This window comes from Eubalaena glacialis, chromosome 19, assembly GCF_028564815.1.
Source record: "Eubalaena glacialis isolate mEubGla1 chromosome 19, mEubGla1.1.hap2.+ XY, whole genome shotgun sequence".
NCBI classification, from domain to species: domain Eukaryota; kingdom Metazoa; phylum Chordata; class Mammalia; order Artiodactyla; family Balaenidae; genus Eubalaena; species Eubalaena glacialis.
In genome coordinates, this window is record NC_083734.1 from 50706164 (window position 1) to 50729043 (window position 22880).

Consider the following 22880-nt stretch of genomic DNA (forward strand, 5'->3'; position numbering starts at 1 on the left):
AAGGGCCCTGGGTGTCGGCCCTGCCTTGGGGCAAGGGAAGAGCTCCCCCAAGCGCCCTGTGGTAATGGGGTACAGCCACAGACCCTGGTCCCCATGACTGCTGGACCCCTCCTCACAGACTGCCTCTCATCCACAGAAGTGTGCAGAACCCTCTGTGGAAGACAGACCCTGAGCCAGCCCATCTATGAAACGCAGACCAGCTCAGAGACCTCAGCCACAAGAAAAGGACGCCAAGGCCAAAAACTACGAGTTCTTTTACCCATGAAACTCGGGCAAAGGTAAGAGATTCTCCATGTAAAATATATGTTCAAATATTAACAATCAAAGGAAACAGAATTAAAATAGGAAAGAACTGATAAGGCACAGAAGACCATTAAATGTTGAGGAAAGGTGGAAAGGATGCTAAAAATACAGTGTGTTTGGTCAAAGATTGTTTCTGGGAAGGAGGCCAAATGCTACATTAAAAAAAAAAAAAGAAAAAAAAATCTGTCCATGCTGGTTATGGAGAAATGTAGTTTCTGCATGGTCTGCACAGCAGGGGTATTAGGGAATCTACCCTTAAGACCCATAACGGTTAACAATTTTAAAAAGCACTGGCGTGTTTCCTCTCCCAATTTAAGGCAAATAAGTCACTTCATAAAATCATGCCCATCTTGTATTAGTGTTGCAGTGAGTTAACTAAGACACGCGGACTCACTGCCCCACTGCTTACTTACTTATATTAAGTTTTGATGTGATTTCTGCAAACCGCAGTTAGGGATGTTAAATATTTATTTCTTGACCTGATTTCTCAAATACCTCTTTCTTGCTCATCTCATAAACAAGCTAGAGATAACTTCAACTTGGGAAACACTACTTTATTGAAACAGAAAAAGAAGGACAGTCACTACCAGTCTAAGAATTCATTCTGAGAAACTCCCCAGTGGAGCAGTGGCCATACAGAAAGCAATGCACAGTTTTGGCTTGTGGCTGTTCTCTGTAGAAGACCAAGCTCTCAACGAAACAGCTAGTGAAACAGGCCAGTTTAAGAGAAAAATAATCACCACAGCACTGTTCTTGAAACTCTTCATACCTCTTTAAAAAATGAGCACCCTTCTCAGGACCAGATCCTGCACCCCCTTCTCCAGGCCACCCCTGCCCTGCTACTGTGCCTTTGGATTCATTTGCATTTTGCAAAGTTTTATGTAAACAGAATCATACACTATGCACTCTGTCCAATCAATCTGAAACAAAAGTTTCCAAACAGTTTTCAATTCCTTTTTTAACTTTTCACACATTAATTAAATTTACTCTTAGTGGACCTTCCAGGCTGAAGAAACCAAATGGTGGAAACTGATCTGTGATTCAACGAAAACATTATATTTTATGATGAATATTAAAACTTACCTTATAACCAGGAAACAGTTAGATCTGTTACCAACAGTAAAGTAGTCAGCTGTGGTCAAAATATCAATCCCATGAGGGAAAGTGCCCTAATGAAAAAATAAAGTGGAAAAAAAGGAGACAAAAATAATTTTATTGAGTAAAGGCATTATTTTCAAAGTTTGATAATCATATGCACATATGATACTTTTATGAACAAAGAAGCATGACATAAACTGAAAGCTAAAACTACACGCCACTTAACCGAACTCCACCAAGGACTTTCAAGTCAGGTCACTTTACTAACTGCCTCCCCAAGGCTGGACACTGTGCTAAAATTATTTGAACCACTTAAAATTTTTTTCCTAACAATTCAAGCATTTCAACTTTAAAATGTTGTAAGAGCCCTTTCTTTAAACCACACACCATAAAAACACATCAGGTTTCGGCAGAATTAAAGCTTTCAATTTCATTCAACCCGTGCCCCGGCGGCCAGAAGGACCCCAGAGTCCCCTCGGAAGGGCCGGCACCTGCCTGGGCTATGAATCCTGGAAAAGAGGCCATCCCCCACAGCTGGCAGGAGAATGAACAAGACAACGACTGGGAGGTCCCATGTGGGGGCCTGACAGCCGACACCCAGGACCAGACTCTGAAACAGGGGGTTGGGGAGTTGGGGACAGCCCCCCTTAACACACCCAGGGACACACTCCCGGCCTAGGTCCAGGCCCCGCCCCAAAGTCTGCAAGTTATTATTGATACCACTCTCTGGTAACAATACTTGAAAATCTAAAAACAAGACAAATAGTTTTTTCTTTTTTTTTGGCTGCGTTGGGTCATCGTTGCTGCGTATGGGCTTTCTCTAGCTGCAGCGAGCAGGGGCTACTCTTCATTGTGGTGCACGGGTTTCTCATTGCGGTGGCTTCTCTTGTTGCGGAGCACGGTCCCTAGAGTGCGTGGGCTCAACAGTTGTGGCGCGTGGGCTATAGGGCGCATGGGCTTCAGTAGTTGTGGCTCGCGGGCTCTAGAGCGCAGGCTCAGTTAGTTGTGGGGCACGGGCTTAGCTGCTCCGCGGCATGTGGGATCTTCCCAGACCAGGACTCGAACCCTCGTTCCCTGCATTGGCAGGCAGATTCTTAACCTCTGCGCCACCAGGGAAGTCCCCAAATAGTTTTCTAAAAGGACATAAATGACAAACTTTCGACCAAGGAGTGAATGCCTTGCTGTCACCAACCACAGGAGGGTGTGGTGAGGCCTGGGTCCCCAGAGCCCTTCCCCACTCTGAGCAAGCTGTAGACCAGGGACCCACAGACTGCTAACCTCCCACACCGTCTCGAGGGAGCCCCGCACATGAAGAACTTGGGATCTGACTCCAAACTGTCAACAGACCCCAGCGTGTTCGTCATGGACACAATGTCAGGATCAGAGGTTTGGTTCCCAAGCGAACCTAAAAGCCAATCAGTCTCCCGGCACAGCTCAGTGCAGGGGACGGCCCCCCACCACCCAAGGGGCCACCGCGCGCCAGGCTGACTCCTGCTGGACTCCAGTCCACCCCAGACCAGCCTGAGGCCGCGTCAGATAAAGGCCACTGTGGCTGCAGGAGGAGGTGGTGCCCTCTGCTTCACCACCCAAGCCTGCCGCCCCCTGGGCAACGTTCAGATGCCTCCTGACACCCCAAGATCTTCTTGGTCCGGCCACTGCATACCGAAGCATCACAACTCTGTCCAGACAGCTCATCCCTTCAAGGAGGGACAGAACGGACAGAGGGGGCTGCGTTCCAGCAAATCCCTCCCGAGGTTTCTCTGGGAGCCGGGAGTGGAGACTCAGGACCCCTCGCTCAGGCCTGAGTCCCCGGTGGGCAGTGGTGAGCCTGGACGGAGAGGTGGGCCCCCCACCAAATTCCTCCTGCAGATTCCCCCGTCGCTGAAGATGGCCAAAGACAGGGTCTGTGCTCGCACCCAGGAGCCCGGAGGACATCCCACCCCATGGCCGTGGACAAACGCGCCCCCTGCTGCCCCTCACTTGCGCTCCATGCCCTCAGCAAGTCCACCACACACGGCCGCTAAGAGCCTTGCCCCACGTCTGGGAACGCATGTGCCCTGTCCACACTCCCCTCCCGCGCCCCCATTTCCTTTGGCAGGTTCACATCTTTCTCCTCCTCGTTCCTGCAAAGCTGCAGAAGGACGTCACCGAGTGCAGGCCCACAGTACGCACCTCTGAAACATCGGCATGGCTTCCCCTGGACCGCGCAGGCCGGTTTTACTGTAAACACCAGTGCACGGGGAGACGGGGAGGGTAAGGGCACAAGGACCCTAGCTGCTCACCTTCCTTCCCTGATGGACCCCCCCCAACCTGAGTGGCCCCCACGCTCTGACTGCACAGGGAGCAGTACTGCCCAGCTCCTGACCACCCTGGTGTCTTCTGGAACCTGGGGCTCTGCCGACAGGGGTGCCGTGGGGGTTGGAGGTGGGCGGGAGATGCCTCTTCTCCTGGGCTCTGACTTTCAGGGTGCTCAGGCTCCCCTGGCTCAGCCTCCAGCAGTTCCCTTCTTGATCACAGCCCCCGCCCTTCTCTCCAGGCCCGGATCTTGGCCTGCAGGCCCCTCGACAACCCCACATTTCTCCCTGTCAGCCTCCCTCGTTCTGCGGGCGGCACTTGCTGCCCTGACACAGCGAAGCCTGTCGCCGCCAGAGGTTGGCATCTCTGTCTAGTGACCAGCTTTCTTCTAAGTTTTCAGGGCTCCAGGTAGACAGGACTAAGGGACACCCAAGGATACTGGGTCTCAGTCACCTCCCAGCCACGGAAGAAAGGCTGTGACCTTACTGGGCTCCTTCCACAGACAAGCACACCCACAGAATGAGGCAGCACCCCAACAATTTCAAGGTAGCACGAATTCAAGTTCAAGATGAGTGATTTGGTTCCCTCTGTCTTTGGCGATGACTGTGGAATCCGAGACTTCGTTTGGACCCACCTTGGCATCAGTTTAGCCTTAACGCTGCATTCAGAACCGGACACCTCACCTCAAGGCCATGGCCCCTCCACACACACGCTCACAGCTCACAGCACAGGCTGCAGAACCTCCAGTGAAGCCGCCCTCCTCTCCGCCCCTTGGCTGCTCTGTCGCCTTCGATGGAAGGTCAGCAGGTCGGCCGCCCTCCACAAACCTGGTCCAGCCTGAAGCCCCGCTGGCTCCTCTCTCTGCTCCACCCTGAGTGCTGGGGGACCCCTCACCAACAACCAGGCCACGTGGATGGAGGCGCCTTGCCCAGCAGCCCACACTTCTGGGAGAACTTCCCACCGTGCTCCAAATGTGACCCCCGTGGAAGCCACAGCTGCAGCATCACCCCCTCTCCCTGGCCTTTGGCGGCCCAGGAAGGGCAAGTGGACCCAGTGCTGGGAATGCAGGCCCCGGTTCAAGAGCAAGGCCGGCCCCGCTGTGGGAACCCTGACAGACTCGAGGGTATCCAAGGGGACAGTCCCTGCACGCACGCTTTCTCGCAGATGTCCAGGCAGGAGTCTTGGAATCCCGTGTTTGTCCAAGCCTTCCCTCTTGTGCACGCCCACCTCTCCCGTCCTCCCACCTGCTGAGCAGCCACTCTGCGTGGGCTCCCCTCGGTCCTGCAGCCTGACCTCTGCCCCTCAAGGCCCGCCACCGCTTGTCCCCAGTATCACCTGCTGATCCCCAGGCCCACAACGCACTCACCTCTCTGGGCTGGAGGTGGGGATCACCACCCAGATCTCTCTCCTGGCGCCCTTCTGAGCATAGCTCAGACCTCTCTCCTGGGCTCCCTGGCCATGGGAAACTGACCCTTGAGACGGCCCATTTGCTGCCAGACTGGCCACGTGTCCCAGGGTGGTCACTGTCACACACAGTATGAATGACTTGGGGATAAAGGCCACACCTCCCAGCCCAGGCTGACCGCAATAAGAGGTTCAGGGCCGGGGGCACGACGTCAAGTCAGGAGGGGCCGTGGGGCGGCTGGCAGGCGGAAGCTGGCTCCTCCCACACGTGGGACAGGCAGGGGTCACGTCTCTGCCCCTGCCCTGCCAGGCTCCTCTGCCCACACCCCTCCAGCGCCCACGGGCAACTGCTGACATCAGAAGGCCCCCGGCAATGCACAAGGCACTGATTTCTGACGTGTGTGAAAATTACTTACACATTCAAGTTTCCTGTAAAACAACAACTAATTGTTTAAAACTTGTGTCAATACTCACCTGAGTCACGTTATGAGTGAATCTGCAACCGGAAGTCACAGTGTGAAGTACTAGCTTCTTCTAGGTAAATTCTTTACCCACATTTGTAGCTTTACTATTTCTACTTCTACATCTACAGGAAGTTTTAGGAATGAAGATTTTTGAAAATAGCCATACCTGTCTTCCCACGTTCTCCTGGAAAGCAGCCTAGGAAGAGAAGCACAAACACAGCGGTGAGTTAGGTGTGTCCTCGCTGGACATGAGTGATGGACGCACAGCAAACCCAGTGCAAGACAAATGAGCCATGACTGTTTTCTAACTAAAGGTCCTCACTGCTGGCCACTCAGAGCCTCAAGGGTGGTTTATCTTTCTGTTTTTACATCTTGGTGTGCTTTAAAACCATGATTTAAGAATTCAAGTTTATAAAATCAGCTTAGCGGCCAATGCTGAGCTTCACACCAAAGCCTAATTCAAGGCCTTAGATACAAAAATAAGAATAGAGTCATATCTATTTGGTTAACTAAAAGCCCAAAACACAAATCATTTTCCTGGGGATGTGTGATGACAGCTCACAGGATGGTGACGCTGAGTGTCGGTCTCCCCATCCTGCCTTCCCCAGGACCTGCCACGGACACGCTCCACGTCCTGCTCACAGGCCCAGAGCCGGGCTGTTCAGAAGGTCAAAACATTACCTCAGAATGAGGCATCCTTAGGTGGACCTTCTTGCCACCAGCCAGCAAATGCCCAAGGCGTGCAGCTGCGCACAGTGCAACCTCATCGCCACGCGCCACTCACCAGAGACAGGTCAGAGGGCAGAGGTCAGGTGGCTGGTGGCTTCAGGGAGCACCTGGGAGGGGTGACCCTGCCTGCAGACGCAGCCCCAATGCCTGGGGCGGGAGCTTCCTGGAAGTGAGGTCGTAACCTCTAGGACTTTCATTTCAGCTACAACTTCATCATCCACTGCGGGGCGCTGGGAGGAGCACACGCAGTTGCGCACAAGGAATCAAGACAACGGAACACAAAGACCCCCACGTGATGTTTAAATGTGCACCCGACACCTCTGGCAGGTTACAGAGAAAACCAGAAACTTGGTCGTCTCCAAGACCTCGCACTTGGTGGCCCTGGGGAGGCACAGCTGGACTGGCACTTCCCCAGGGGCCCTCGTGCAGCTTTCACACTGGGAGCAGGGAGACTCGACTTTTGCTATGTACCATTTTGCACCTTTTGCAATAAATTCATTAAAGAAAATTTAAAAGCAAAAACGAAACCAACCAAAAGGCAACGGAAAAAAGATACAATGCCAATTTACGTAACATGCAATATTTAGGAACATATTTACTATTCTGGTGACATCATTTAAAAGGTAAAAAATAATACGAGATTTACATGAAAAAGCACAAGTCCTAAAATGGTGACACAATGTTGAAAAAAAAGAAATGGGAGGAATGGTTCTACCCAGTATTAGGGTTACTAGAGAGCCATGGTAACCCAGACAAAAAGACAGACACAGATCGCTGGGACAGAACAGAGAAAATCTTTAGGATCGAGAGCTAAGCAACGAATTCTCAGATTCTCAGACTTGACATCAGAAACATGACCCATAAAAGAAAAAACTGGTAGGTTGGATCTCATCAAAATTAAAAAACTCTTGTTCTTGTGAAAGACCTTGTAAAGAGGATGAACAGACAACCCACAGACTGGAAGGAAGAACCTACAAACCACTCGCCCAAGAAAGAAAAGACTCCTAAACTCAACAATAAAAACAAACAACCCTGTGAAAAAAGGGGCAGAAGACTTTGCTGGGACTCAGGGCAGGCCACCCAAGCCACATATTGATATTCTGAATTAAAGTTATTTGAGAAACGGCCAGTAGGAGAAAAATGATATTAAAAACACTCTGACTGTAAAAGCAGGAATAAATCTCCCATGTGAAGGTACCCTCCCCATTCCAGGAGAAGAGAAAGCGTCCTCATCACCAGTTAGGGAAATAAACCTTGTCACTTCTTCATGAGCCCCTTTGTTAAATCTTCACAAATAACTGTTTCTTTGTCTGAAAATGATATAGAAACAGCCTGCTTTGGTCACTTTGTGGGTCCCATTTTTATGAGACCTCCGTGTATACGAATTACCTTGTTTCTTTTTCTCCTGTTAATCTGTCTTGTGTCAATTTAATTACTAGACCAGCCAAAATCCACCAAGAAGGATTGGTGTGGGGGGAGGAATTTCCCCCTCCCCAACAACTAAAACACACACGTCACCAAAGAGGATACAGGTGGTAAGTATCACATGAAAACTTGCTCAACATCACTAGCATCGCCATCAGAGAAATCCAAGTTAAAGCCACAGTGAGATATCACCACACACCTAATCAGAGTAACTAACGCAAAAATAATGACAACACCAAATGCTGGTGAGGCCATAGAAAAACTGATGACTGACAGAATGATGGAGGGAAGGTACAATGGTGCAGCCCCTCTGGAAAACAGCAGGGCCCTTTCTTACAGAACTAACCATGCAACTACCATATGACCCCAAAATTGTATTCTTGGCATTTATCCCAGAGAAATAGAAATTGTGTTCACACAAAAACCTGTCCATGAATGTTTACAGCAGCTTAATTCTTAATAGTCCCAAACCAGAAACAACTCAGAGGCCCTACAATACATGAACAATTCAGGCAGCTGTGGCACAGCTGGCCAGGGGGCGTGACTCAGCCAGGGAAGGGCAGGAAGGAGGGGCTGCCAGTACTGCCACAGCCTGGATGGACCCCGGGAATCATGCTGCAGGAAAGGCAGTCCCGAAGATCACACCGTGTGAGTCCACGTATATCACATCAAAAAATAATACGGGGTTTAGTACTAAACATCCAATTCGACGTCCAATGAGACAGACTGGGACTCGTAGCTACACCCAGGCTTCAAGGACATCTAAGGTCAAGAGAAGTGTGGCTCCCTGGCCCCATTCCGTCCTCCCAAACCTGCCGCCAGAAACCGGTAGCCGCTGGGGAGACACATTTGGGGGCCTGCTGGGCACTTTCTAACATGTACAACAACTAGCACTGAACAACCACTTAATGGGACATCTTTTCACAAATTCATAAATATATTCACCGTGATTAACCGGGTGGGCCTCCAGTTGTCACCCTCCGCGACACCCAAGTATGACGGGAAGGCCATCCTCCCAGGGCTGCTGGTGGTGGTGAGAGCCTCCCGGCACCTGACAACCCGGAGAGGTGGTGCCCCCAGGGCACAGGACGGAGAGAGAGGACAGCTCACCACCCTCACTGAGCCCCCACCTCCGGGCACTGGAGAAAGAGGCCCGAGGTTGCTGGGCGGGCTCCCAAGGAGAGCACAAAACGTGAGCACCAACAGGAGCCAGAAAGGACGAAACACGTCTTCACGAGGAAGCAGCTTCGCGGTGAGAGGAATTTCATCCCCAATAATTAGGGACTTGATCCTGACATTTTCAAATGAGCTTCAAACAAAAGCACCTTTCACTGCCTTAGCCTTGCACCACTAGGTAAGCAGGGGTCACTTAGGTGGTGTTTAATGCAAAGAATTTCTGCTGATTTTAAAGGATTTTAACTTGAAAAAAAAATTATTTCTGTTGTTTTATTCCACCTCTTCCCCAGGGTAAAAAGTATTGGTGCTTTGATTTTATTACTGCTTCCCAAAATAAGCTCTTAGGTTCCAATAAACAGAAAAGAAAATATAAAAGACAATTTTTTTTTAGGCCACACTGCGCTGCTTGCGGGATCTTAGTTCCCTGACCAGGGATGGAACCCCGGGCCCCCTGCAGTGGAAGCACGGAGTCCTAACCACTGGACCGCCAGGGAATTCCCCAAAAGGTAATTTTTAAGTACAGATTTAACAAAAGATTCTTACTGTATTTCAATGAGTCTTACAATTACTGCCTGAGGGTAAATGTCAGGGCACAAACGTGAAGACTTCTCAAAGAATCACCAGGCTTCCTACTGATGCTTAAGACAAAAGAAGAGAAACTGCAGGACACAGATGAGGTCCTGAGCTTTCCTGGGAAACTTTTTCTTGAAACCAGAAAGTTTCAAGGACCCCATGTACTTCAGGGAACAGAGAGCAGGCAGGCCATCAGGAGCTGCAAGGGAGCACGGGGCTCTGTGACCTGATGGAGCCCCTGCACCTGAGGACAGAGGCTGCGCTTCCGTGTCACCCCACCAACCAGAAGGCGAGGCTGCAATGCTGATCCCTGGCCAGACACTCACTCGTCAAACAGACAGCAGCACCCACTGTGCACACTTGCCCACTCCTGAGCTGTGGACCCTCCAGGCCCCCTCTCCATCCCCACCTGGACGGGGGCAACTCATCCTGACCCACCCTCCACGGGCTATAGCCCACCCCTTGGCTGGGACCCAGAGGGAGTGGGAGCCACCCTCCATGGGCCCCCATCCCCTGGGAGTCCCTCCTGCTTCACAAGCCAGTGACCACAGCCTCTCAGGGGAGCCGGTCACAGGTCAGAGCCACCCACACCCTCAAGAAAAGGAACAGGACAGGAAAACTTACAGAGGCTGCTCTCCTGCAGTTTACATCTCGGTCAAACACGGCAGCAATCACCAGTGCGCTGTGAGAAAGAGGGAAGGCGATTAATGAAAGGGAATCTGCACAGACACCTGGGACGCTGACCCCATAGTCTCCCTCCTCCGCATGCCCACAAGCCCGTCTGTGGCTCGGGGGCCTTGGCTAAAGAGACGCTCATGGGACAGCGAGGGTGGCCAACCCCGACTTCATGAAAGCCAGCAGGAGCCACAGGGAGGGTGGCCTCCTGTACAGGCCTCACGGGGCAGGATGAGGACGGCAGGGTCGGGGCAGGATGACAGGTACAAACAGAGAAAAGCATGGGCAGCCAGCGGGGCCCAGGAGGCCAGCAGGAGCGGTGAGCCCTGCATCTCCCCAGAAACTGTGGGCAAGCACAGAGAGCAGCTCTGACGGTCCTACCCCCCCAAGCCAAACCACGACTGAGCTCCGCAAGAAGGAAGCCCCCAGGCTCATACTGTCCCCCAGCTTCACTGAAACCTCCCTTCACTACGTGATCACCCTCAGCCATCAGGGACAAACCAGAAGGTACTCAAGTGCCCAGTCGGCTTTGGCAACAACAGAAAACAAAGTGGGGACAAAGTGCTGTTTCTAAGTGTGACTTGTAAATTTGCATCTCCTATCAGCCCACAGAGGAAATGTTTGAAAAAGGGTTATTCAGACACACAGAGATCACCTGAAAGGGGTGCTGCCCTCCCACCCGACAGCCATTCTGTTTGGTACTGAAGTTGTGGAACCCAACCCTACAAATCTGTCAAAACCCACAGAACTGTTCACGACAAAGAGTGAACTTTCCTGAATGCAAATTAAAAAGAAACTATAGGAAGTGGGGTCCTGCAACAGCAGAGGAAATGTGCCTGCATTACACAGAGACACTACACTCGATGGACGGGGAGGACACATAGGAACTCTCTCCTCTGGGGCGGGTGTGTTTCTCACGGGGGAGGGTTAGCAGTTCTGAAACAACTGCATGTGGATGCCGCAGAGGAGGGAGCCAGGATGAAGAAGCACTGCTCACAGGAGGCCAGGGGACCCGGCACTGGGCTGGAATCGCAGGTGTCCACGCAGTCGGCCAGGGCGGAGATGCAAAGGATACACTGTGGGAATGGGAGTGGAATCCAGGTATTGGATTCTAAATACTACTCTCCACTATGAGGAACACAGACTCCTGGAGGTGGTCGACTCCAGGGCTGGGTTGAGGGAAAAAGAAAAGCCTGGGGCATCCTGTCATGCTAGAAATTGAGAAACCATTAAAAACAAAGGCGCATGGGGGCAGGGAACACACGGCACAGAAACCAACCTGAAATTGCTCCCAACAGCCAAAGGCAGAGCAATCTGAGCAACAAAATAACCAACAGTGCTAGAGGATAACCCATGGTCCACGCTGACATAAGTAAACAAAGGAGCAAAAAGCAGAGCAGACATGTTTTCCTATGAAAGAACCACCATGGCTAGCCTAGCGCAGTACCTGATGGGCGCTGGGTGTGAAAACTGGATAGTTACATAGTCTCAAAGTACCCCCAAAATGTTTATTATTTATTAAAAAAAACCCAGTCACTTTAAAGACCTCAACTGGCACAGTGAGTTTGGGACACACCCCAAATGCGACACCAAGAGGGCAGGCACATCACCAAAGAGCAGCTGCGGTTTAACCACTGGCCCCACACGACGCTCATTCCTCGGTCCCCTTTGTAAGAGGTCGACATTCAGGGAAGCTGGTGAAGGGCTTTTATGGGAACGTCTATTATTTTTGCAATTGTTTGTTAAGCCTAAAGTTAGTTCAAAATTTAAAGTTTTTTTGAAAAGCCACTAAATATCTGAAGATTTTTAAAGATCTAGTATCAGTATTTGGGGTCCTTTTAACTAGTTGAAGCTGAAATTAATTTCAGCAAAAATCTATTAACAGAAAGTTATTCCCTTTTCCTCTCTCAACCCTTTATTATATTATAAACTACAGCCAAAATGAGATTTTTAAAAAATACTGGGCTTAACACTAAAGGAAATTCATCAACTTTAGCAGGACCAGTTAAAGATTAATTGATTCCATTTCAACATCATAATTGCTTTTGTTAACAAAATCTTAGAAATCATTAAACTGATCAAGACATTTACTACTGTGATCTTTCAATAACCAAAAATTACACAACTACTGTTCTTTTTGTTTTTTAATTGAAGTATACAGTTGATTTACAATGTTGTGTTACTTTCAGGTGTACAGCAAAGTGATTCAGTTATACATGTGTGTGTGTGTGTGTGTGTCTCTCTATTCTTTTCCAGATTCTTTTCCCTTACAGGTTATTAAAAAATATTGAGTATAGTTCTCTGTGCTATACAGTAGGTTCTTGCTGTTTATTTTATATATAGTAGTGTGTATAATGCCATTTGCAGCAACATGGATGGACCTAGAGATTACCATACAAAGTAAGCTAAAAACAAATATATGATATTGCTTATATGTGCAATCTAAAAAAAAATGATACTAGTGAACTTACATACAAAAGAGAAAGAGACCCACAGACATATAAAACAAACTTATGGTTACCAAAGGGGAAAGGTGGGGAGGGATAAATCAGGAGTTTGGGATTAACATATACACACTACTGTTCTTAACAAAAACATGTTTGGTGTTTTATTCTAAATGTATTCTCATCATTGATGGAAATTTAAGTATTATATTTGCATATTAGTAAGAGCCTTTTTTATTTTTATTTTTTATTAATATTTATTTATTTATTTATTTGGTTGTGCTGGGTCTTAGCTGTGGCAGGCGGGCTCCTCAGTTGTCAGGTTGCGTGGCATGCGAACTCTTAGTTGCAGCATGCGTGTGGAATCTAGCTCCCCAATCAGGGATCGAACCCAGGCCCCCTGCATTGGGAACGCAGAGTCTTATTAACCACTGCGCCACCAGGGAAGTCCCAATAAGAGCCTTTTTAAAAACTCCATAAGATCATATATATTCTAGGAAAAGATACTAACCAAGAATTTCTGCTTTCCTTTAACACCTGACACCAGAAAAATGTTGACGTATCTATACTGCCTCTGTACCAAAAGTTCACATTTTACACTGAATTCTTGAAATTTCCTGTCAATCTATTCATCCTAAATTACAATTTTTAAATTATGGAACACTGATTAATGAGAGAATGGAAAAAACATAGAGAAGAAACTTAAAATCACCTGCCATCCTAACCCTACAGGCCACCATAACCCCTGTGAGGTCACTACTAAGTTATGCATCGAACCGCTCTGACCACCAGCCCTCCCAGCTGTGGACACTCTGGCCCTGCCCGGGGCAGGCCGAGGCCAACTTCAACCTGGCTCCTTGGTGCAGCCAAGACCACTGAGCCAAGTCCAAGTTCCACTCTGTGCCACCGCCACGCCGTGCAGGTCAGCCTGCGGGGCCTGCTCTGTGGTGCCAAACGGAGACAGCATGGCTTCAAGTCTGTCCATTTACGCTGTGACTGAGCCAAAACATTAATGAACTCCTGTGCCGAAGGGTCCTTGCCAGCTTTGTCGTGTGTGTTACCTCTTTCCAGCCCCTCCCCTGAACCACAGTCGGCAGCCACAGGGAAGGGGCTCTATCTACTTCACTCTTTCGGCACACGCTCCCCATAGTTACCTGGCAGTGATGGGGCCCAGGCCAAGCTCGGGCGTCCCCACCACAGGTGACACCGCTTACATTCTCCTGCAGACCCTTCTCTGTGTTCGGCCTGAGGTGGGTCTGTGGGCCTCCCGCGCCCCCGTGGCAAGGCCCAGCCCACTTGGCTCGGTCCTTGTGGTCACTTGCCACACAGCAATGGTTCCTGGAGAGACAGTGTGTCGTGGGAGCCCGGCAGACACCCCCCTGAATGGCACGCAGTGGTCTGCCTCTGGGCGCAAGCCTCCTGTTCCATCACGGTGAACACACCCTGCCTGTGGTCACAGGAACAGACCCCGAGCTCACAAGGGCCAAAGGGCCAGGCCACCGACTCAGACACACAGGGTGAGGCTCGTCCAAAGGCCAGCTTCTGAAGGGCTTGCGTTGGCTACAGCCTGAGAACCTGACCCTGGGGCACTAGAGACAGGCCCAGCCGCCTCCATCAGGTTGCTTCTGCATTCACAAGTAAATGGCTTCAAATATTGGCTGCTTTGTCCATATTTTACCAAACTTCACAGAACACAGTAGGACAAATATAACAAAACCACTTAAAAAGCACAGCTCTTAGTCAAATATAGACTCAAGTTAATTCAACAAATCCACTGTGTATATAGCTATGAATGCAACAGGTTTTAAATACTGTTCTGATTTGGACTAAATTTTGAAAATTACTCTAATTTCACACTTTCAGAACAAAACTGGCTTATCTAGAAATACTAGCATGTTTCAAATAAAAGTAGGTATGACAATATTGGTTAAATATAAACATGAGAGCTCCCCCAGGGCCCCCATGTCCCATGTGCTGTGAAGTTTTCCTCAGCAGGATGGGGCTGAGCATGAGTCATGTGCTTTCACTTCGAATTTCAGAAAGAGGTGCAGGGGCCAGACTGTAGCCAGCAAGGACCACACGGACCACAGCCACTGGGGCTGGAACACTCTCAGGTATCTTCACCTGTTTGCTTTCGCTGGGAGAGTTCAGGTAATACTTCACCAGGATTTCCCAACACAGAAAGATGGTCTGTGTCAAACAGAAAGGGACTTGCTTTCTTGTCCGAGTCAGGGGAGCTGCGTGCCTGGACCTGCTCCGAGCTCCAGGCACCTGGTTTTAGCAGGTACAGCAAAGAGCAGATCTCACCCGGAACTCAACTGTTGTTAGTTTGTGTAATATTTTATAGCAATAAAATACAAAATATACTTTTTACCTTAAGTAACAGTAATCTTGTCATTTCAAAGTCAAAAACTTTTTAAAATATCAAACTAATAATTTCTTACCCATCCGTGTTGTCTGAAAGTTGTAAGTCACATTGGTTTTGGAATAAATTACAAGACGGCGCCTGTGGCTGAATTTCTTTCCCTAAATCAGAAGAATCAAAGCTCATACCTGCTGACACAACGGTGAAACACAAGACATCTTTAAAGTGCTTTTCATTCACAACAGAGCTAAAATGGAGTCTGAGGGGAGACCTAACAGGTGGATGGGGGGAACACTCTGGTCAATAATTGCCACTTAACTTTTCTCGAAAAACAGAAAGGTTATCTTCCCCCTGGAAGTCTGCCATCAAGAAACGCTGAGTGGGAACAAGACGTAGCTTTGAGCAATGCTTGCCATTTCCTGATTTTTCAGGACAATCTTGCCCTCGAGGAAGAGATCTGGGAGCCAATCCCCAGGCACTGCCCACGCTGCCCTGCTCGCCCAGCTTGCTCCGCAAGGCTGAGTCGGGCACTGCCCCTGGTGCGGGAGGGGCCCTGCAGGGTTGATGTCAACAGGAGCTCGGCTTACAAAAGAGTTTCAGGTGAGGAAATCGCTAGAAGGTGACAACCAACACACATGCTGGCAACAGGGATCTTTTTTCCTTTTCTTGCAAATTAGCTTTTGATTACTGGTGAGATGGTACTTTCTAGATAATGCACACACATCCTCTACCATTTTAACTTTATGTGTTTCTTTCTCCCTAAATTACACTTGGCTTTTCAGGAAGCTCTATGTACTTATCCACAAAATAATTATTCCATCTCTTAATGTGTCTGCATATAACGCTTAGGAAATACAGGTTTTCAAAATCGACCAACACTAATTCAAACCATGATTAAAATGACCTAAAAACTTCCTTTTTGGTATTTACAAAACAGAGAGGGTAAGCACATAGTCACAGGTGAGGTGGAAAAACAGTTCCTCAGGTTCCTTTAGGAAGCGGAGCAGGCCGGAGCAGTTCCTTTAGGAAGGTGAGCGTTCCTTCCCTGCACGGCTCTCTGAGCTGGTGGCCGGCCACACTCTGACCTCTTCCTCTGTATGGGCTGAGCCCAGTCCTGCCTCATTATCACCACCACCTGATTCTTTTCATCAGACGTTTCTAGTTCATTTACGGAATTACAGTTTGATCGCAACTGTCTACTTTTGCAGGATCTACTGAAGAGTTTGTGAAAGTATAGTTAAAGATATCAAGATTTTATCATGTGCCACGATGAATGGGCTTAAAAGCTGACAATTAAAATGTGGTCACTTATTACAAACCAAGGGAGGCTGATCTCAAAGGACACACCCCAACCGATACTCTGGGGCAGGGAAGCGAGCGCCAGCAGCGTCCTGCAGACTCGCCTGGCACTGTGACTCACCCTCCAGCCCGCCCGCCTGCCCGCTCCACCCCCCGGGCCTGCCGCCTAGATGGACCGGGAACGCTGGAGCACAGGCTCCCTCGGAACCTGCCAAACTGGACTGAGAAAGCTGCCAGGCATGGCTCCAACAGGCACCTGCTGATCCAGTCCTGGGATGGGCACAGGGGAAGGGGACAAGAGCGGCCTTTCTGAGCAGAAACTCCATGAGGCACTAACTCCAGGGTCAATTAGGAGAAATTAGGAGGGCTGTGAAGCAGGAGCCTCTGGGCTCCCCTGCAAGCTGGTGGTTTCAGTGTATGTAAACTCATCAGTGATTGCTTGGGCGTACCCAAGACGTCAGGGAAATTCAGCCTCCACGGAGATCAAAGGCCCCAAGAACCACATGAGTTTCTGCGGACGGACGCTGCCACCAGTACACGCAGCTGTGATCTGTCCCTCGTGCTGAGTACCATTATTTAAAATGAGTCCCAGCTCAGAAAGCTCGGTGCCCTGACCACCCACCTGCACTCCGTCCCCCCCCCCATTCCAGTTCCTCCGGGGCCCCACAGTAGGGCTCGGCCCACCCCTCAGCTGCAAGCAGACCTGCATCACCCTCATCCAGCAGGTGGGCCGCACAGGCCTCCAGCCAGTGGCGTCGCTGGTCTCTTCAAAGCCCTCTCCCAACAGGCGCCAGTCCAGGAAGTAACCCTCTCACCAAAGGGGGTCTTTCCTTTTCTGAGTAACAGGGCGTCACCCTGAAGTAAGATGTGCCGGTGCCCCTTCAGCCTCCAGGAAAATTGGACAGGAGTCTGTGAAGGGCCGCCTACGCCGCCGGGAATCCACATTGACAGTCACACCACGTGAGCAAGGGCCAGGCTTAACACTTACCAGCACTTCCGCTCACCGGCTGGTACTCTGCATTATAAAACCACTGCTGACTGTGCTCCGCAACAAGAGAGGCCGTGACAGTGAGAGGCCCGCACACCGCGATGAAGAGTGGCCCCCGCTTGCCACAACTAGAGAAAGCCCTTGCACAGAAACAAAGACCCAACACAGCCATAAATAAAAAAATAAAAAATAAATAAAACCACTGCTGAGATTAGCATTGCAATGGTATCTGCTTTTGGGTGAAAGAGGCTCCCTTCCCAAGCCCAGGGCCTGCACAGAACCCTGCTCTCTGGCCCACGTAAGCCAGCAGGGACAGCAGGACTCAGGATCCTTCACACTATTTCTCTCCAAGTTGGTGACGAGGTCTTGTGACTCTGACGTTCTCACCTACGGGGCAATGAGAAGCTTCTCCCCGAAGCAGAGGACGTGGTGAGTGGTGGCCGCCCACCTCTGTGCCCAGTGCCTCTAATGACCCTTCAGCCCTTGGCAATGCTTCTCCCATTGGGCTGAACCAAAGAGAGTCCCTGGAGAAAGCAGGGGCCCAGGTTCCTGCAACCTTCCAAGCTCTCAGCCGCAAAGGTTAAACTGAAAAAAGAAGCCTTGTCGGGATGATTTAACTCTGAAATGGGAATGACCATTGGGAGCCAGATTCCCCCAAAGCGGTCACACATCTGCTTCTGGCAGAGGCAGTGTGGCATTTGCAGAGCCAGGCCTGGCTCAGCTCCAGGCAAGCGTCCTTGGAGGAGTGGGAAGCCGCGACACTGAATGAGACAGCACCCATCTAAGGGTTCATCATCCTGTGACTGCTGATGTAAACAATGAGCAAAACACACTTTTTTTGCTTTCATTCTCTAGTTACAGAAGCAACTTTCAAAAAGCTGAGGAGCAGAACAAGAAAGCAGTAGGCAGCGCCTTCCCTGAAGCTGTATTAAACAGCAAACAATCTCAGGTTTGCAGAGCAATGGGAGAGTGGGGAACGCACGCCCGAGGGCAGGAACAAGGGACAAAGGCACAGGCAGCCTGGTCTCCGCAGCCAGGCCTCAGGCCACGGTATCTCCACAAGCCTACTGCCCTCCCACCCCACCCTTCCCCTCCCAAGGATGGACAGGACCAGGAGGAGTCAGACACCTTTACAACTTCCTGGGAAGCAGTGTATCTCCCTAAGCAGGGATCAGAATCCTCAGGCTGCTCTGCAGGCTCCTCCTTCACGTGAGGGTAAAGACTGAGAGATACAGCCTGGCCACGCGTCCGGAGCAGTAAACAGGCCTGAGGACCCTCTCCTGACCCTAGAGTGGCCCACGCCCTCCGCGGCTTTCCCCCAGGCCCTGCTGGTGCTCAGAAGGTGGGAGGGACCCGACGCTCGGACCAGAGGAGGAGGATGTCAGGACAGAGTTGCCGTGCGGATGCTTTGAGACCTGGGGGGGTCTCCCCCTCTTTTCACGGCACCTCCTTTGTGGCAGGCGGCCTCCAGGACCTGAGAATAATGTTGCAATCCATCTCCTAGTAAAAGCCATCGGGTCAGTGTTACAACCATGACTAACCCAGAGGCTGCCGCCATGCTTGGCCGCCTCCTCCAGCTCCTTAATCAACAACCAGAAGTAGAGACCTGACCTCCCTTTTCAAGTCAAAGGGACTCCGTCCAACAGGAGACAGGGAAAAAATTAACTTACAACATCACTATACTGAGGACACATCTGTTTTGAATTTTCCCGGGCACAAACATAGGATCCTAAAAGTAGGGCTCACGCCCACGCGGGTGGCACAGCCTGCTGCCCTCACTGCTCTGTCCAGGAAACCAGGGAAAATGTATTTTTCCAACCTTGTGAGGCTGAGCTGGTTTTCACTGTACAGGTGCAGACAGTGAAGCAGGCGAGCCAATGCTGTCACTCCTCCATAGTGATTGGAAAATCATTTAACAGGCTTTACCTTGAGATTGCGGCCACGAAGGGCTTCAGTTCCTGAGGCTCGTAGGCCCGTGCGAAGGCCCAGCACACATAGCAGGCGGCGTCCCTGACGTTGGAGCCCACGCTGCAGGCGCCCCGCTTCTCCTCGTATGTCAGCGCCTTCAGGATCACGGTGACAACTGCACAAGGGAGACAGAGACCGTGAGGCGGCCCAAAGCAGCACTCAGCTCCACAGATGCTGCACCTACTGTACCACAACCCTGCTGGCACCTCAGCCCCGGAGAGGCAGATGTGAGCAACACACATGGTCCCCCACCCAAAGTCACCCTGAAACTCACGACCTGCTCAGAAAGGGCATCTGCAAGGAAAACACAAGTCTACCAGCTCAACTCAGGTGAAAACGTTTCTTAAAAGTTGCCCCAAAACTCCCGGAGAACGGCACAGACATGCCTGCGGGGCCCACCAAAGGGACGCTGCCGGGCCCAAGGAGACACAAAGGGACACAGAGGCCAGCAGCAGCAAGGGAAGGGGCTGGCATTTCACGGGAGCAGGAGGAGGCTGAGCAGCATCACCCGGGACACCTTCTGATGAGGAAAGAGCATCTGACCCAGAGGACACCTGCCCCGGAGTCTTGCTGTCAAGGGGGCCACGAACGATAGATGGGCTTCTAGTTCTGCCCAAAAGCAGTTACCAGCTGGTGAGCAAGCTCGGAGGGAGGAGACCCCACTCGGAGGAAGGAGACCCCGTTACACAGGTGTCCTAACTCTGCTCAGAGGGCATCTGTGACCTCACCGAGCTTTAGGGCTGAGAACTAGGATGACAAAGTAAAGCAAGCCCATGGTCATTCTGTGCTAACTTCAGGAATAACCCAGATACATTTAATTATCTAAAACACCTGTGATATTTAAAGTAATTTGAAGTACATACAGATTGTCCTTCTGGTTCCATTTTAAAATGTCTTACTGAGTTTTGTTTTGTTTTTTTTTTTTTTTAATTTTTATTTATTTATTTATTTATTTATTTATTTATGGCTGTGTTGGGTCTTCGTTTCTGTGCGAGGGCTTTCTCTAGTTGTGGCAAGTGGGGGCCACTCTTCATCGCGGTGCGCGGGCCTCTCACTATCGCGGCCTCTCCCGTTGCGGAGCACAGGCTCCAGACGCGCAGGCTCAGTAATTGTGGCTCACGGGCCTAGCTGCTCCACGGCATGTGGGATCTTCCCAGACCAGGGCTCGAACCCGTGTCCCCTGCACTGGCAGGCAGATTCTCAACCACTGCGCCACCAGGGAAGCCCTCTCACTGAGTTTTCAATAGTGCACATGTAATTTTTGATATAAAGAGAGGAGAGAATTTAAGACACATGGTAAAAGCACTGTAATGTTTAAGGGAGCTGAAATTGTACTGTATTTACCTATTAAATTTATCAGATTCATGTATTTCAAGTACTTGGGAAAGGTTTGCTTATTAGAGACATGTACTTAAAAAGAAAATATGTAACACTCATGCATAGGGTTTTAAAAGTATAAAGGTACTGAATTAATTTTATAAATGAACAATTTTTAAAAGTCTCTTAAAATGATGATAATAGTAAAATGTAATAGAAATAACCTTCAGAAAAATTTTAACTAACAATTCAAAGGTAGAGTATTAATTTTTTTAAATCACACTCAATGAAATTCTCTGAAAGAACATGCTGAAGATTGAACATCAGTTCAATCTACTGATCCAAAACAGACAACGATGCTGCCATAAAGCACACTAAACAGCTCCCACGGTGTTTAGAGAAGTATTAAAAGTGAAAATGAGTATCTGTTCTGAGAAGATGGCGTGGCCGCACATCCCAGCTCCCGGGCACCAGGGCAGAACCGCTTCCGTGGATCACCATCCAACACTGGGCCGCCGAGCACAACAGTGGACGCGCAGGTACAGAGCCCACGCCCCCGGGGAGGCCAGCGTGGGAGCACATTCTTCTATCTGTGCACACGGCCAGAGTCTCCCTGTCCCAGCAGCACCACCCCTCAGGCCACACGTTGCAGACACGGCGAGAGATGTCCAGGGTAGAACTGGAACATGGTAGCGTCCCATGTGGGGCAGGTGGTGCCCAGACAACTCGTGCACGATTCTCACGTGCATGAACTGGTGTGAGCGTGTGAAGGTCGACGCACAAGACAGCACGGGAGTCAGCACAGGAGATCAACCACTGAACAAAGCGAACAAAGCAAAGCCGGAGGGCCAGCGGTGAAACAGATAGGGTCACAAAATGCACCAAGTGACCAAAGGCACAGCCAGAGGGGACAGCCCTCCCTGCGGCAGCCCCACCCTCTCGGGCACGTCTGGACTGGGATCTCCCCTGGGTCTGGGCACCTCACTTCTCTCTTCTCTATCTTCTCTCTCTAATGTAATCTGCAGTCTGAGAAAAAACACTCAAGGTACGGATTTAAGAAAAATGAAGCACCAATTATTTGCACATGCAACTATCATCACAGAAATTATCTTCCAAAGAAATGTACCTAGAAACAGTCTTAGGCAAAAAATCAAAAGAAACAATGGCAGAACTATGAATATTATATACAAATGTCCCCTCTGCCTTTTGCATCTAAGGACTTTTGATTCTCCATAGAGAGCAACAAAAAATAGATTTGATTCTGTACCATTTATTCTGTATACATATGATGATTACTTTTAATAAGATTTGTAAATGTTCACATAAATTTACTTAAAATTACACAAAATAAATGTACTCCAAAATAAAAATCTCAGAGACATTGTGTTATCAGTTATATGCATCTCAACCAGGACTGAGGAACTCAAGAACATGTTTCCTCAATATTAGCAGCGCCGCAAGGGCACCTGCACTCAAAGTTCTGGCGGGGCACCCACACTGTGGACACCAAGGTCACTCACGCCTGGAGCTGGCCTTATTCCTCCTCTGTGCATGCTGAGGACTCCAAACATGGAGCCACTCTCTTGCCAAGTTCTCATGTCTTCAACCCAATGGCAGTACAACACCCCACATGGGATATGCAAAGGCCCCTCAAATTCCACAACGTCTGAAACAAAGCCCATCTCGCCCACACATCCTATGTCAGCCAGTGACCCATTCCCCTCTGGGGCACAGTTCAGGGCACAGTGGTCATCCCAGGGCTGCCCCTCCTTGCTTCCCTGTGTCCAGTCAAGGCCTGCCCCACCCATAGCAGCCACACCTCTGCAGAGGACCCCTTCACTCTGGCCCAGCATCTCCCTGCCCAGCCCCTCCATCACTGTTGGACCACTACCAGCCTCAGCCTCTGGTCAGCCTAGTGACTCACCTCAGCACAGCAGGGCCCAAGCTACCCATGGCTCCCTCTCGTGAGTGCCCCAGGGCCACTACACCAATTCCCCACTGGCCTCGCATCTCTCTTGGCCACAACCAGATGCATGCCACCCCTCCCACCTGCAAAGCCCCCGGAGCCCTCTCTGCCTGGCATCATACCCTGGGAGCACCAGGCAAACTTCCCTGAGCAGGAGCCACTGAAGCTAACAAGGTTCTGCCTCCACCAGTCAGCACACCAGGAACTAAGCTCAGGTTTCTGAAAGAGTACCTGTCCCTCTTTGTCTACCTCCTAAAACTGAAGCATACAGTTAAGACTCACGGAGCATGTATACCCAATGTTCACTGAAGCACTATTTATAACAGCCAAGACACAGAAGCCATCTTAATGTCCAACAACAGATGAATGAATAAAGAAGATGTAGTGTACA

General features: G+C 50.0%; 1 protein-coding gene across 1 annotated transcript in view; it reads right to left on the reverse strand.

Moving 5' to 3' along the window:
* TBCD (tubulin folding cofactor D) overlaps positions 1 to 22880 on the reverse strand; it is a 174657-nt gene that overhangs the window by 56091 nt on the left and 95686 nt on the right. Inside the window, exons 14-17 of the mRNA XM_061175155.1 lie at positions 19165 to 19321; positions 10092 to 10149; positions 5731 to 5760; positions 1387 to 1472 (exon numbers count right to left, since the gene is read on the reverse strand). Of these exons, the coding sequence (XP_061031138.1) occupies positions 1387 to 1472; positions 5731 to 5760; positions 10092 to 10149; positions 19165 to 19321 (331 nt within the window). The remainder of the gene's footprint in view (positions 1 to 1386; positions 1473 to 5730; positions 5761 to 10091; positions 10150 to 19164; positions 19322 to 22880) is intronic.